The sequence below is a fragment of the Acanthaster planci genome, linkage group LG14 (genome assembly GCF_054643075.1).
Source record: "Acanthaster planci isolate LZ-2023a linkage group LG14, COTS_SCS, whole genome shotgun sequence".
In the NCBI taxonomy this organism is placed as follows: domain Eukaryota; kingdom Metazoa; phylum Echinodermata; class Asteroidea; order Valvatida; family Acanthasteridae; genus Acanthaster; species Acanthaster planci.
The window spans coordinates 11,871,806-11,887,684 of record NC_141790.1 but is presented as its reverse complement, the minus strand read 5'-3'; the positions used below and the strand labels follow the sequence as shown (position 1 = coordinate 11,887,684).

At 42.9% G+C, this 15,879-nt stretch overlaps 2 protein-coding genes across 2 annotated transcripts; both read left to right on the top strand.

The window, feature by feature from the left end:
- Positions 1-5,251: 5,251 nt before the first annotated feature.
- LOC110983584 (galanin receptor type 2-like) lies at positions 5,252-10,110 on the top strand. The gene is made up of 2 exons (XM_022242938.2): positions 5,252-6,266; positions 9,390-10,110. Exons 1-2 carry the CDS (start codon positions 5,306-5,308, stop codon positions 9,722-9,724), a joined length of 1,296 nt encoding a protein of 431 aa, XP_022098630.2. The 5' UTR covers positions 5,252-5,305; the 3' UTR covers positions 9,725-10,110.
- LOC110983585 (prolactin-releasing peptide receptor-like) lies at positions 10,111-15,621 on the top strand. The gene has a single exon (XM_087146101.1). The coding sequence runs from the start codon at positions 10,734-10,736 to the stop codon at positions 11,688-11,690; it is 957 nt and encodes a 318-aa protein (XP_087002227.1). The 5' UTR covers positions 10,111-10,733; the 3' UTR covers positions 11,691-15,621.
- Positions 15,622-15,879: the final 258 nt, after the last annotated feature.

The window sequence follows — 15,879 nt, the reverse complement described above, 5'->3', positions numbered from 1 at the left end:
ATAGACAAGAAAAGGGGAGAAAACGTAATAACTGTAGTCGGATAAGATTTCACCAAAATTAAACGCCGAGAGATTGATCAATTTTTTGATGTTTCAGCCGAGCCGAGAAAGAAAGGGAATGGGACGATTGTAGCGGGTTCGGGTGATGGCCGGGGCCCCATAGCCGCGGGTGCCACTACCCGGGAGGCGAAGCCCAGGCCCGGCCGGCTCTCTAGTCATTGATCTGGCCAGTGCCTGACAGAACTTCCCGGCACCTGCTCGCCAGCGATAAAACCAAGGTATCACTGAACACTTTCCCCACCCATCCATGGTAATTACCCACTCCACAGCACCACTAGGTGTACTGTTTCTCATGTGCAATTTTAGTGGTCTCAGTGGTGAGAGAATTACAATAGAAACAGAATATCAGTTGACTAGATTTGTTAGTCTGTTATTGCAGTGCCTAAGGTATTTGGTTTGTCATAGTCCTGCGGATAGCAAAGCAGCTATAATTTCTTTATTAGTGCATCAAGCAGAACCGATATTTTAGCCGTTTCGTTTTTGCTGCGATACACCTTGTGTGTAATTCAATTGTCCACATTCAAAACATCATGGCTAGACTTACACCACTCCAAAATTCTCGTTTTCTTCATTTGTCTTTTTGTTTTCCTGTTGCAAGAGCCTGTACCGGCTGCATGTTGCTTAACAATATACCCACCCTTATTAAATGGGGTAGTGAACATTTTTCACTGTCTCGTTTATTGCTTGTTGAACTCGGGGTTTACAATTTTCATAAAATGTGACATGCATGAATGTGATATACATTAATTCCTAGACACAAGTCGAGGTCTTTACAGCTCTTATGGGGTATTTTCTCAATGAATCGTGTACTGTTACTCCCTGAAAAGAAAAATCTTATCTCTTCCCGTCACTTTTATTGCAGGGGCAAACTCACGAACATAAAAAAAAATCAGTGGCCTCTAAAAGAGAAAAGAATTGTTACCACCATGATCGACACTTGTCAAAATCTTTCCCTGGAAAATTACCTCCTTCCACGAGCTTAACTTAGTCATTTATGATGTGGATTAGAAATTTTGTTAGTGGATTAGTGGTTAGTGTATGTAGTCTTTTTGTTGATTCGAGCAGACTTTCACCGTGTCACTGAGGAGACTCAAGAACAGCAGCGATCACACGTTTATGTCCATCCCAAAACCTGTCACAGGCCATCTCAAACCACTCACGAGTCCAGCAGCAAGATCGTTAGAAGTACTGACATGGTAAAAATAACAGAGAAAGCTTTTTTTTTGTTTAACTGGAGTAGCATGATATGGGTAATTCTTAATGAATTTGCAGGGACTTGTTGTTGACTCGACTACAACACTAATGACTATCACATGGGGGTTTTCCCCACAATCTTTATTTGAAGTACGAGTTTCAAGTTTGGAGTATAGCGCATCAAACGCCGTGAGTTGATTCTCTCTAATGTAAAGTTTATATCGTTTGTTTTTATGCAAGATCCCTTCATCTTTTTAAATTTTATGTCTTGATGTAGCGAAAAAATACGGGCAATTCACAATAGAGCACCCCCAAGAGTCTGCATTTCGTTGGCCAATCACAACACGCGAAATTTGTCGACCCTTTCCGAATGCGCATTAATGGACAGATTTCGCGCATTGTGATTGGCCAATGCGTTGGAGACTCGTGGTGGCGCACTATTGTGAATCACTCGTATTCAGAATGCCCCTCATGTTTTAATAAATTCTGAAACTTTTAGTCTTGTCATGCAGAGTGATCGAGAACCAAGATTGAATCATTAAAGCAATGCATAAAAAGAAAGGACCACGCCCGCACGTAGGCAACGAAAGGGCATAGAAACTCTACGCCCGCCAGAGAACTTGATTTGAGTAAGAGAACTTTGCCTCGTGTCAAACGATTTCTCTCTCGCTCTGTCCCCGTCGAATATCGACCGGCCTGTCTTGCGTTCGCCAAGACTCTCGATCACTCTGGCAGCGGGGGCAAATGGATCAACCGGCTAGGATTTCAGCAGAAAAACACTTCTGCCAGAAGTTTCACCCGTCACTTCACGCCAGCTGAATGCAGAGCCGTCCACGAGCGGGACGAGTAGGGGGCCTATACACCGGCGCCTTGCCGGTTGGCTGCGGCCGTCTGCAGCGCCGATTTCCCCGCTCACGAGTCACTGCCCTGCTCGGGCTACTACGTCAGGCTCCTCGGACTCGGGGCTATTCAGACAGACAAGCTCTCTTTCTCCCCCCGTTCCAGGTGTATCTCTCTCGGTGCTGTCCCTTCGGCCCAACTAATACCCCCCTCTAGCCATAGACCTTCTCGGGTTGTTGTCACCCGGGGGCGAATTCGTTATAAATACTTTGCAGGTTGAACCAAACTAACACAAGGACTTGTAGCGTAAGCATCAAAAGACATTTCTGCGCATGACCAACGATTCACGAATCAAAGTGGATCTTTTGACGGCCGACAGTTCTAAATGAATCGTTCAAACCAGCTAGCACTGTAAGGTCTTTCTAAATTCAAGTGATTTTATTGGCGGGTATGAAGACCAATCAATTCCTCTTGTCTACTATGCCACAAGTGTCAGGCAGTGACAGTGTGGATGTGAATGAATCTAACCATTCACCCAATCCGATTAGACTTCAGTTAAATTACAAAAAAAGGAGTTAGAAAGATGGCCTCTGCGCATGTACAACCAGTACCAAATCAGGGGATGGTTTGTCACACACGTGAATGAATTGAAAAAGAAAGCTACGAGTACGTCTCGTGTCAGCGTGTCCCCGTGTATTTTCAATGGGCAGAGATCTACCTGTATTTCTACACAACACATTTGGATAACGCTGAGGCAACACTTAGAAATTTTTACTTTATACGCACTTCGTCAGAACGAGGTCGCTATTTAAAGTGTAGACGAAGGCAATTTTGTTAGGCAAATAGTATCAACAAAGAAAATAATATCAACAAAATTCTAGTGTCTTCATTTATCTACGATATGAAGGTTTTTTTAACTGCAAAACTAGAAGATTTCAGCTTTGTAGATCCCTCGTACATGTCATGCACACATAGACATTTCACAGGAAACTCTAGCGAAATGTGATTGCTCGGCACTCATCAATGGCATTTTGACACCAGCGAACACGGGTAACTAAAAGGTTTGGTGCCTGCATCAAAGACCATCGAAAGGTAAAAAGGGCGGGAATTCATGTTGCAGATTCCGTGTGTACCATGATAAGAGAATTTGGAATGATAAATGAGAAGTCCATGGTGACGTCAAGAATACAATGTAGCGGCATTTCCCTTCAATATCCTCAGAACTCCAACTCAAGTTAGCCTCGAGATTCTTCTTTATACCAGCGGTTAGGACAAAACAAACATTCCGTATTTATAACTGGGACTCCTTGCATCAATCGAACGATCATTAGGGTGGTAGTGGACACAGTGCGCTCTCTCCCTGACCTTCCCCCGGCTCTCGGGGGGAGCGACTGCCCCGTCATGGGCCGCTTATACACGGCCTGATGTCAGGCATTTTTCCTCCTGCGTTAAACCACAGCGATACGAACATTGATGAACGACACAACTGACAGTGAGGGTAAAGTGGAGATGGTTATGCTGAACACAGACATCATTGCAATGTAATGATTTGGCTGTTAACACTTCTAATAACAACGAACAATTCTAATAAAACCGACCAAGAAAATTAAACTATACTAAGTGGCAACGGGATTGCAAGGTACAAACTTCACTTCTACTCACTGCGTTGAGTTCTCTTGCTGCCTTTTGTTAAAGGTTAGCATTACGGTCAGGCGATGTGGTTTATTTTGCAGAACGTTTGCCATTCTGACAGGTTTAATGCGTCCGATAATTTTCACTGTCGAAGCTAATAAAAATGGAAAATTAGTTTATCTTATCTCCATAGTCAATCAAAACAGGAGTGAAGGTCCTGCATGTATATTTTGTTCAAGTCTTTTGAAGACAGTAGGTAAGACAAGGCGCGTATGACTACCTGTGCAAGAACAGACAGGGTACCAGCCAAACTTGAGAAAAGTGCCTCTGAAACATGAAATTCAGACAAACTTCAGACAGCCGTATTTGTCTCAGTCAACCCCTACTTCTGATCGGAATAAACAAATTGTGTACCCATGAAAATATAAATGTACACCTATGGTGTGTTTTTTATTGAGTGAAAACTCAGCATATCTTAACGTGCAGCAGGGCAGGATATCCATGTTTGTTTGTGTCTAATACTGTAATCTAAAGATCAACCTGGTCCTAATTATTGGTTAATTGTTTTCTGGTTTTACTGATGACTCCATGAAAACCTTTCCATTGATATGTGCTTGATGACATGATGGTCATACGTTTCTGCGTGCCAAGGATGACATTCCATAATGAAATTAACTTAAAATTGCAGACTTAGAACAAGTAGTGATTTTGTCGTCTGCAGATTTGAAGTATATTCATTTTTAAAATTATAAATAAACTTCACGTGAGATCTCATTGTTTTCTAAACAGTCTGTTATCTATTAAATGTTAATATTAATGATCAATCGATAGATGATTCACTGCCAATGATTTGTTCTTGCCGTGCTTTTTGTGCCGCCCTTGCTCAAAAATACATTTCCATTAATGAAGGCCATGCATAATTCCATCTGAGAGGCAAAATGTACGGCAGGTAACTAGCATTATCGCAACGAGACTAGCTAGCCACCATGCACCTGCAACTTAAAATATCCTGTAGTGGAGGTTATTGCAGCAATTAGAGGAAGGAGAAAAAATTGGCTTGTTGACCACGATAGTAAATTCAAGGCGAGGGGATGATTTCAAATTCAATTTTCTTAGAGGTGAAACAGTCATAAACTTCTCTTTACAGTGTGCGCGGGCGACACCGTTTAAGCGCGTTTTCCGTGAGCGCTCTGTCGATGCATTTAAGGTACGCCACTAAGCAAATTTGGCATTTTGACAAGCAAATAAATGAAATAAGTCAAGCAAGATAATTAGATGTTCTACATTAGCGCTGCATAGAATCGACAACTGGGCGGTTTCAACGGTACGTTGTCATGGTTACCTACATGATTTTACCGTGCAAAACTGAAAACCAATTGACTAAACTCTTTTACGTATGCCTATGCCGCAGCACAGACACCATTATGGTAACAAACAGCGTTGAAAAAAAGCGTTTCAAACGGGGAAATGAAAGATCTTGCTCTCTTTTAATTAAGAACTGCATTCGTTACTGAGTGACTGCAAAGTATTTGCTGCGTTTTTCGTTTTAGTAACTTGGCAGTTCTGCAGAACTTCAGACATGGCTGAGAACGACCTACCACTCACGATTTTTCAGAGCATTGTAGGCATTACTGGGATCTGTGGTAATGCTTTGGTCTGCGTGGTGATCGCTAAAATCCGCTTTATGCACACCCTGACCAACGCCTTTATCTTCAACCAAGCCCTAATCGATCTCTTTGGGTCCTTCATGATTTTGCTTAACAACCTGGTGCCGATTCCAGACCCACTACCTTCAAATAGTAATGGTGTGCTGCTCTGCAGACTTTGGCTCTCTGGATACTTCAACTGGGCGCTGTTTGTGTCGTCCACCTTTAACCTGGTGGCACTGACTTTGGAAAGGTACCTGGCCATAGTATTTCCGTTCAGGTACCAAGTGCTAGGTACTCGCAAAAACGCTCTAATCATAATAGTCATAGTCTGGGTGTCGGCTTTCTTGTTCACTAGCTATGGCGTGTTCATTCGCTACTATAAAGGCGGCCAATGTAAGCAGAAACTCGTGGCTCATCCGGAAGTTCTGGGTGTCGCCGTTTTCGCGGTGACATTTCTTTTACCCGTCATTGTTATGCTGGTCGTCTATGCCCACATCACCGTCGTTCTGAAGAGAGGAGCCGGAAGAATTCAGCCCGGACCAGCGGCTGCTGTTCCGTCTACCGGCACAGCTCCCGAAGGCCAGGGGGAGTCGCTGATGAGAGCTCGCCGTAACACCTTCAAGACTCTCCTGCTGGTCTTTGTGGCGTTTACCATTTGCTGGACGCCCAACGAGGTCTTTTTCCTACTCTTTAACCTGGGTGTCAACGTTAACCTGACTTCTACCATCTTCTTTGTTACTGTTGCTATGGTTTCTACTAATAGTTGCTTGAACCCCTTCATTTACGCCATCAAGTACAAACAGTTCCGAAAAGCTCTGAAAACTCTCTTTGGCAGACAAGGCGGGATTGAAGACGAATCGACACTGGCGACCGTCGCTACTGCCCACGATTGAACCACGAATACTGCTGAGAGCTCTCCATAATAATATTAACGCGTAGGCCGAGCCACAGCCGAAGAGTTAGATTTGGACTGAAAGTATTGTGAGTATATAGTTTCAAAGGAGTTAACGACCACAGTTGCTAACTATTAAATATCTGTATCACCAATCAGCACAGTATGTATAATCTGATCGCACTGATGAACTCACTTTTTTAAAGTACTTGAAAAAATTTGACTTAGTGGTGCATCTGTGTTTTGTCGTTGGGGTGGGGGAAATGGACAGATATCCCTCTCCAACTAGCTTATGATACTCTGACCTCCTTGGCTGCACCATAGTGGGCCTTGATGGATGGTTATAAATCCATATCGGAGCTAATAGTTTAAGATGTAGGTGTCTCATTGTCTTTTCGTTTTCAGAAAGAATAGAAAAATTGGCAGCCTTGGGGTCCTCAACTCAGAGCGTTTCAAAATGGAGATCTATGGCGTCAGTGCGCATGTACCATTGGTACATAATAGCTGCATGATGTACTGCACATGATGAACAGCCATTTCGGTTCTAAAATCTGAAAGTGGTGTTACTCTCTCTCAAGCGCCCCCTTTGGGTTGTTTAGTGTACAGGATATTTATCTAAACAATCTGAGTCAGGATTATATAAGATAAATTATGACGTGTTAGGAATAGACACAAAGTGTCTGAGTAAAAAAAGGTTGTCTTAGAAATTCTGGATGCGTGTTAGTTTCCCGATGAAATTTGAGGTGCCTCACATGGAGTTAATGGTGCACACCTCCATTGCAGATTGCGAAGGTAAATTCATCATGATAAATTTACTCACACTGTCCCCTGTACAGGTGAACGCAATTCTTGTACACAAGCAGTGACGCCCTGCCCTTGTGGTGTGCAACGAACAACCTGCCAACAAAGATCCAACCTTAATCCGAGATTAGATCTATTCACAATCCACTTCCGAGCTTTGAAAAAAAAACATCTGTAAGGTTCTCCACAAATCTCACAAATTCGAGGTAAACATCGTCGAATCAAGCAAAGCATTCCGTTTTTTCTCTGAATACGTTGACCATAGGATGCAAGAAATTGCACTGACTTCCTATCTGTACAAAATGCCTGTGCACATGATTTGATGATTACTTATAACTACACGATTAGATTAAGTATGATTACAATAAAATTCACGATTAAAATATGGGAGGGATTATGGATTGAGAGTTGAATCAATTAGCATTTAATCTTCTGATATTACTTCATGGTCTTCGAATGCTTGGATAGGAATATGCCCTTGAGCTCTCCAAAACAAGCCAAGATATGTTTTCGTTTTCAGCTGCCGTAATATATTTCCATGCATGTCCTTTTTATGTTCAATTTTTGTCTCAGAGAATACAAAATTTAAAACCACATAATATCATTAGGATAGAACAAATATTAATACATCTGCATTTACCATAAAATGAATAGACTGGTGGAAAATAGACGGTTCTCAATATGCCGTAAATAAAGAGACAAATTCAATCTGTGTCGACCTGTTTCAGGGACAGCACATAACGTGCATCTAGGAGTAGAGTTTCCAGCTTAATGGAGTTAGCCTTCACGTTAAATGAGCCCTGGTGATTGTCGACACACATCGGGTCTTCCATCGGTCAGGAAAAAGTACAATAAGGGTAGACTTCCACATCACAAGAAAATTGAAGGCATCAAAGTTTGATTTCATGAGATTAAATCCCGGGGCAAGGGTATATAACCCCTCACCCCCATTGAATCACCCCCAATCCACTTTTTCGTGGTAAGAAAAAAAATAAAATGAACTTTTCGGACTTCCGAACAACACTCAAAGAGGGAAAATAAATAAAAAGCCATTCTGATCTTGAAGTTCTGCTTGAAATGAAAATCGGGGAGTCGCCCCCCCCCCGCTTTACAATTTTCCATAGCCGGGCAAGTCATTCCCCCAACAATTCCCCATCCAGCTCATGTTTACGTCATTGCATGAATTCATTTCTGACACGTATAGAAATTACTATGATTTGAGGTTGAGTTTGACATCGAAACTACAAAAAGATACGTACAATTTGGAAAGTCGGATGTATTATATCTGCAAAATGAAAAATCTTGGCCCCCTGCTAAATGCTGAGTTTGCTTGCTACAATACGCCGCAGTCACGGTGAAGAAATCGAGTATATTAGTGATTGTTCGTTTGCCTAATGGAGGCGTACTTGGGCCCGCTGATCGAAGAGGCATTCCATCTAAACAAACAGTGCCGTGTAGGCCCTATCAGTGTCAAATTTGGTCACAGCTACAATCTCGACAGGAGACGATTCAGCGCTCACAATACAACATTGCTGACACCGAGGAAATCAGCATGTCTGTTCATATCACAGTCAAACTATGGCTTAAAAAGAGCAGTATGACCTTCATTGAATTTTGCCGAAAGTAGAGCCGACCATTTGCCACTCTGCAAGCAAGGGGTTATGTGGTGGTAAGTCTGAACTGACATGTGTAGCAAGCTTGTATACGACATGGCCGATGAAAACCATGCATGCACTCACAAGTTTTCAAAATATCGTGGGCATTTCTGGGATCTGTGATAATGCTTTGGTGTGCGTGGCAATCGCCAATTTGAAGTTCGCTTCGTGCACACCCTGATCAACGCCTTTATCTTCAACCAAGCCCTGATCGATCTCCTAGGCTCGTTGCTGGTACTGTTTGGAAGTCTTGTGGGGATCCCCAACCCGCTACCTCCGGGTATCAACAGGGCGCTGCTCTACAGGCTCTGGATTTCAAGATACTTCACGTGGGTAATGTTCGCTCCATCCACTTTTAACTTGGTAGCACTGATGTTGGAGAGGTATCTGGCGATTGTTTTCCCTTTCATGTACCAAGTGCTCGGTACTTGCAAGAATGCCGTTATTGCAATGCTGTCTATTTGAGCTTTAGCATGCCTGTTCATCGGTTACGGCATTGTTATTCGCTACTACGAAGCTGGAAAATGCAAGCGGATGCTGGTGGCCAATCCAGAGGCTCTTGGAGTAGCTGTGTTTGTAGTCACATACTTTCTACCTGTCGACGTCATGCTCATCGTTTACATTCACATCACAATGGTTCTGAAGAAGGGAGCTGGTAGAATTAAGCCCCGATCAGCTGCAGCTGCAGGTCTGTCGACGGGCATAGCTCCCGAAGGCCAGGGGAGTCGCTGATGCAAGCTCGCCGTAACACCTTCAAGACCCTCCTGCTGGTCTCCGTGGTATTCACCGTCTGCTGGACGCCCAACAAGGTCATCTTCTTTCTCTTCAACCTCGGTGTAGACGTGGATTTTACTTCCGTCGTCTACATCGTGTCAGTTGCTATGGTTGCATCCAACAGATGCGTCAAACCCTTCATCTACGCCATCAAGTACAAGAGCGACGTACAAGTGGCGGTTATCAATTCCATATTTCTTCTTTGTCTTCTTTGTCTTCATTGCTGAAAAAATTCTCCATTCACTTTATTCGTTCATTAAAATTGATCAAGATAACCATGTTTTTCTCATATACCGACACTTTGCCCGTGCCAAACCATTGCCATTAGCGAACCAAAAAAAATCAAATAACGCTTTGCCAACAGCAAGTGATAACCTCGCTGTTGCATGTCGTACACAATGTAGCCAATCACAATCCCAAGCCATCATCAGCCCTTCCCAGGGCCCTAGTCGGGCGCTGAGCGACAAGCGAATAAGCATATTTTCCATGGGCCGCTGTCTGCCTTCACATGTCAATTATGCACATACTTACGATAAATTAGAATTTATTAGTGAACGAGTCTATAAAGAAGACCGGTATGTCTCCTGTCATCAGCACCTCAAAGTCTCCCATTATAGGGTCAGTTTGGAGTATAACTGGCCATGGCATTAGCTAGAGTACATGTATAGTAATGCTACTGAGGGTATTTCTTTCACCATAGAAAACCTCGTGGCTGCCATTGAATTCCGTGAGGATGTAATTTGTCTTGTTATTGCTCGGCTCTCTGAACTTGACGTTGACAATTTACACCATCGTTCCGCTTTGATGTTACATCAAAGCGCCAAGGCATGGAATTCGAGGAGAAAATCCGACCAAATCAATTTAGAGGACACTGATTTCACTGAATATCGGATGCCTATCTGCCAAAATTCCATAATGCGTACTTTTTATAGAAACTACAACAGCCTCCGAATACGAAGTGCTGTAGGTTTTTTATTCACTCTGTCCTTTTGACTCGAGGCAATTTCGCAAATAAATATTGTTTTGACAAGACTTTGTAAAGAAATCTTCGAGCACCACAGGAATGAGTGTGTACTATGATATATTCAAAAAAGGAAATTCAGCCAGATATAAATTTTCCCTTCACTAATTTCACCCTATTCTGAATTAAAACTTGAGGTTCAGCTCCGTCTGAAGAAGTATAAAAGTGCCGTCATCTGAACGATATGTATACGACTGGCTGTATTCATCGTCGCAATGGCTGAAGAAGCAACTCAGGCATTTCAGGCTGTGGTGGGAATAGTCGGGATCTGTGGTAATGGTTTGGTGTGCGTGGCAATCGCTAAAGTTCGCTTCATGCACACCCTGACTAACGCCTTTATCTTCAACCAAGCCCTGATCGATCTCTTCGGGTCGTTGATGACCTTGCTCCTAAGCGTCGTTCCCATCCCAGACCCGATACCTGGCGGGGTCACTGGCGTGCTACTCTGCTCAATCTGGGTGAATGATTACCTCCAGTGGGCACCGTTCAACGCCTCCACATTCAACCTGGTCATGCTTACTCTAGAGAGGTACTTGGCCATAGTGTTTCCCTTCAGGTATCAAGTACTAGCTACGCAAAAGGTGGCTACAGCAGCCATTCTTGGTACCTGGATCTCGGCTTTTTTGTTGTCTGGTTATGGTATATATCTCCGCTACTATGAAGCTGGGCAATGCATGTTGAGATCAGTGGCTTACCCACAAATTCCAGGCAGCATTGTTTTCTTAACGGGATACCTGCTCCCCGTCATTGTCATGTTGGTCGTCTACGTCCATATCACCGTTGTTCTGAAGAAGGGAGCTAGCAGAATTCAACCCGGACCGGCAGCTACAGTTCCGTCTACCGGCACAGGTACCGAGGGCCAAGGGGAGTCGTTGATGCGAGCTCGCCGTAACACCTTCAAGACCCTCCTGATAGTCTCCTCAGCCTTCATCATTTGCTGGACACCCAACTCGATCATCTTCTTTCTCTTCAACCTTGGCGTAGAAGTGGACTTCACATCGCCCATTTTTTACATGTCCATCGGGATGGTCGCCCTGAATTGTTGTGTGAATCCGTTTATATATGCCATCAAGTATAAGCAGTTCCAAAAGGCACTTAAGGTTCTCTTCAAGAGAAATGAAAGAGCTCCATCTGCGACAGTAACTAGTGGCTACGATAGAGAAAGGGCTTGAATGAAGTCAAATTTCTGGTAGGATCGTGTGAATTCGTGTTCACATTGTAATGTCCTATTCGAGATGTTGTCAGTAAAACATCCTAATTTTTCCCGCTCAATCTCGCGCGCACAGGAAAAATGACGGTTGTAAAGTCTTTATACAGACCACTTAAAATCCCGCTTAGATTAGAAACTAATATCAAAAACGATTTAATGGGATTTTCTGAAGAAAAAACTGAACAAAGCCTGAAAACGGGAGAGAAAATCATCAAAATCGCAACCCTGTACATTTTCAATGGCCCTTGCACCAAGGCGGGCCATAAATTTTGTGTCTCAATCCCAGACAATTTTAGCGACAGATTTGATTGCAGTGAATTTCACTGAAGTAGAATTCACTGATCAGGACTCGTTTAATTTAAATCAATTGGTCAGATACTGTATTTGTCAGAAGATATCTCGAAAATATATAGAGAAGTATAGGGCCTACTTAGAGCAGACTTGTGCGTCAACACAAATACAGAAAGCGCATGTGTTCAGTCAATCAGTAACGTCACTTCTGTTCATATTTGACATTGACTTTTTCAGTAATTTTAAGCACATTGAAATACTCATTTAATTCGGGGACTAGATAAGACTATTTTTCACGGCGTTCCATCGGTTACTTCAATCTCTTCAACGACTGTTGATGTTGCTGAGCTACTTACAAACTCACAATGGCTGAACAAGCATCACAGGCATTTCAGTCTTGTAGGAATAGTCGGGATATGTGGTGAAGCTCTGGTGTGCGTGGCAATCGCTAAAGTTCGCTTCATGCACACCCTGACCAACGCCTTTATCTTCAACCAAGCCCTGATCGATCTCTTCGGGTCTTTAATGACCTTGCTCCTAAGCGTCATTCCCATCCCAGACCTGATACCTGGCGGGCCTACGGTGTTTCTTCTCAGCTCACTTTAGGTGGGTGACTGGCTTCAATGGGTCTGTTTAACGCCTCCACGTTCAACCTGGTCATTCTAACTCTGGAGAGGTACCTGGTCATAGTATTCCCTTCTAGTACCAAGCTCTGACATCTCGTAAGAAAACCATAGCCGTCATATTTATATCTCCGTTACGATAAGGCCGGGGAATGCGTTCTTAACCCGGTAGCCCACCCAATGGCTCTTGGAGTGTTTGTTTTTGTAGGGAAGTTCTTTATACTCTTCATCGTCATGCTGGTCGTCTACATCCACATCATAGCTGTTTTGAAGAGGGTAACTGAGCGTGTCGTTCCCGGACCAGCGAATACAGGTCCGTTTACCGGCAAACCTCCCGATGGCCGGGGAGAGTTTCTGAAGAGAGCTTGGAGTAACATCTTGAAGACCCTTCTGATCGTCTCTGTGATCTATGCCATTTGCTGGACACCCAGCGAGGTTAACGTTTTCCTCTTCAGCCTTTGCGTAGAGGTGGACTTCACATCACCTGTAATATTCTACCTAATGATAGGGATGGTCTCCCTGAACTGCTGCCTCAACCCGTTCATATAAGCCATCAAGTACAACAGTTCCCGGTGGAGGCACTCATGTTCTTTGGGTATAAAACGAGGTGTGGACTCCCTAACTTCTACTGTTAGTACCAGCCACAATAGGAAAATTGCTTGATAAAGGTCACATTACAAGGATAGGTGGGTATTCATATTGGAACACTGCAAAACCAACCTCCTAGATGTTAATATATCAGTGTAGCTTAACGGTTTAGGCAAGTACGAGAGAAATAATCATAATACCAAGACATTAATTCTACTTTATTTAGTTTGCAGCCAAAATGAAACACACAAAATTTCCTTTGACAGAAATGTGAATTGGGTTCACGAGAAGCTTCCAGGCACAATCCATTTACAGTGTAAACTCTGGTGCATGTCTTTCTCACCAGCGCCCAATAGTGAGTTACTTTGGTCCTGGCATAAAATGGCTGACAAAAGCTGGCCTGATAAACAATTAATGATGAGCACACTAATGCCACCATTATAGCTGTTGGGCTGGTACAAAGGCACCAGATTCACGAAGGCCCTAGTCTCCTAAAAGCACCAGTAGCTGTAACATAGCTTCAGGTGTTGGGCCTACGCATTTCACTTCATTTCATGTTGATATTGAATAACCTGTACTGTAGAATCTTTCCCAAAATTTACAAATTTACAGAGAAAAAACTTAAAAAACAATCCTTCATGGACGCTTTCGTTAGAGCACTGTGTTAATTTACCGATCTTAAGAAAACGTTGTCGGAGAATTTTTGATTGTCACAGAGCACTTACATAAAGAGTTCGAAAATTAAACTATAGGCCAGCTGAGATAAAAAGTGACCAACTGAAATTACCTGCCTTTGAGCTGATCTTTCACTCGCCAAGACAACTACATATACCTCTAGACTTGCCATGGCTGGACATCTTCAACCAAGCCCTGATCGATCTCTTTGGATCTTACGTGACCCTATACTCCTCGGTTTCATACCAATGCCTGATCTGCTATTTGTAGGGCCATTATTGTTGCTTGAATGGACTAGTGACGAGGACTGTTTACTCGTCTACATGTAGCTTTGTATTCTGGTTGGTCTTTGGGTCGGGTGTAGTCTACGATATCACGATGTGATAAGCATAAACATGGGAGGAGGTTGTAGTATGTGTTTTGTTGAATGGTATCGTTCCGAACTTGAACCAGTGTAACAAATGGAGAGCGCTTTGATCTTAGTTTAAAAGCGCTATATATTTTCAATACAGTTTTCAAGGCCGTGGTATGACAAGTAGCATACCTACGGTATGTAGGCCTAGCCCATGTGTTCATGGATGCATCAGTACTTCAAGCTAATGCATCTTTTAAGAACAAACTTGTTAGCTCAGGTCTCTTCAAAAACTAAACTTCTTTAATTACTTGTCTGTCACTCTTACTTGCACTACTGTAAAAACGTGGTGACTGTATACCCGTTGTTAAGGATAGAACTGTCAAGGGTACAAGGATAATCCAATTATTGGAAAAGTAATTTCTTGTCATCAAGACCAGCGATCGGTACATAAAAACGTAGATAGAAATTCTAAATTTAATTTTTTTTGCACTCATATAAAACTTGAGTCTCGGACAAAGCAATCACACGTAAGATCGCACCTTTGTTGTCCTCTAACTTGAATTAATTACATTAGAGCACTATATATAGCGCCAATTAGTTGGTTGGTTTTCACCTTACTGCTGCTTTATTTATCTACCCTGGACTCGCAGTGGTGCTTGAGGTGCACAAACTTAATTGCGGAATGCGGAAGGAAATTAATTTAAAGCACCTGTCCAATGGTGTCACGTACTTGGGTAGAGACTAGCTATTAGCACATACGTCATCGTTTAGAAACAAACTGAGTAGAAAATAAATAACCGTTTCAGATAACAACCTAGTCCCGAGAAATAAGCGACTCGTTGACTGTACGGACAGGTTTTTAAAAATGTTGTAGCAATTTTATGTAGTCTTTTTGTTGTGCCAAGAATGTATTCAATTGTGTTAGGCCTACTTTGTTGTCGACGGAAATGTGTTGACATAAACATTATCCCTACAAGGGAATCGCACATTTGTGCAATCAAACATGGCTCCAGGTTCAAAACGTTCATCATGTAAGTGTACTGTAGAATTATGGATATTTTAGTATTAAGTACTTTATTATAAAAAGTGCATATGCATTCAGTGAAGTATAATCCACCATACACACGTTTTCACTTATTTTTGATTAAGCAAGGTTCTATCTAGCAATTATTCTCACTTGATTTCCAATAATTTATCCCTTTATTCTGAATGCTCCTTGCTTCTTGGAGCCTGTTTTAGAAAGAAAAACAATCGGTCAGAAAACCCATCTAATTACGGACGCTTGTGTTGCATGGTTATACCTGGAACACGCTTTTACGCATCCACTTAATGCACTGTCGTAGCTAGGCTTTTACTAATGGGGGGGGCACAAACATCTAATGGGGGCACCAGCCTTCAGTGTTTTTTTTTGGGGGGGGGAGGAGTTTCTGTTAGCCTTGTTCAATATCCATTCATCTTTTTTTTGGGGGGGGCGGGAACTGTGGGGGCACCAGGTCCCCTGTGGCTACGCCACTGATTTAATGCCCATCCAATGCCAACCGTAGCCTCCATGCAGACGGGATAAGCTCTTGCAGGAAGGCATAACGCTCGTGCCTGCTCGTCCCCGGTTACACCGTGGG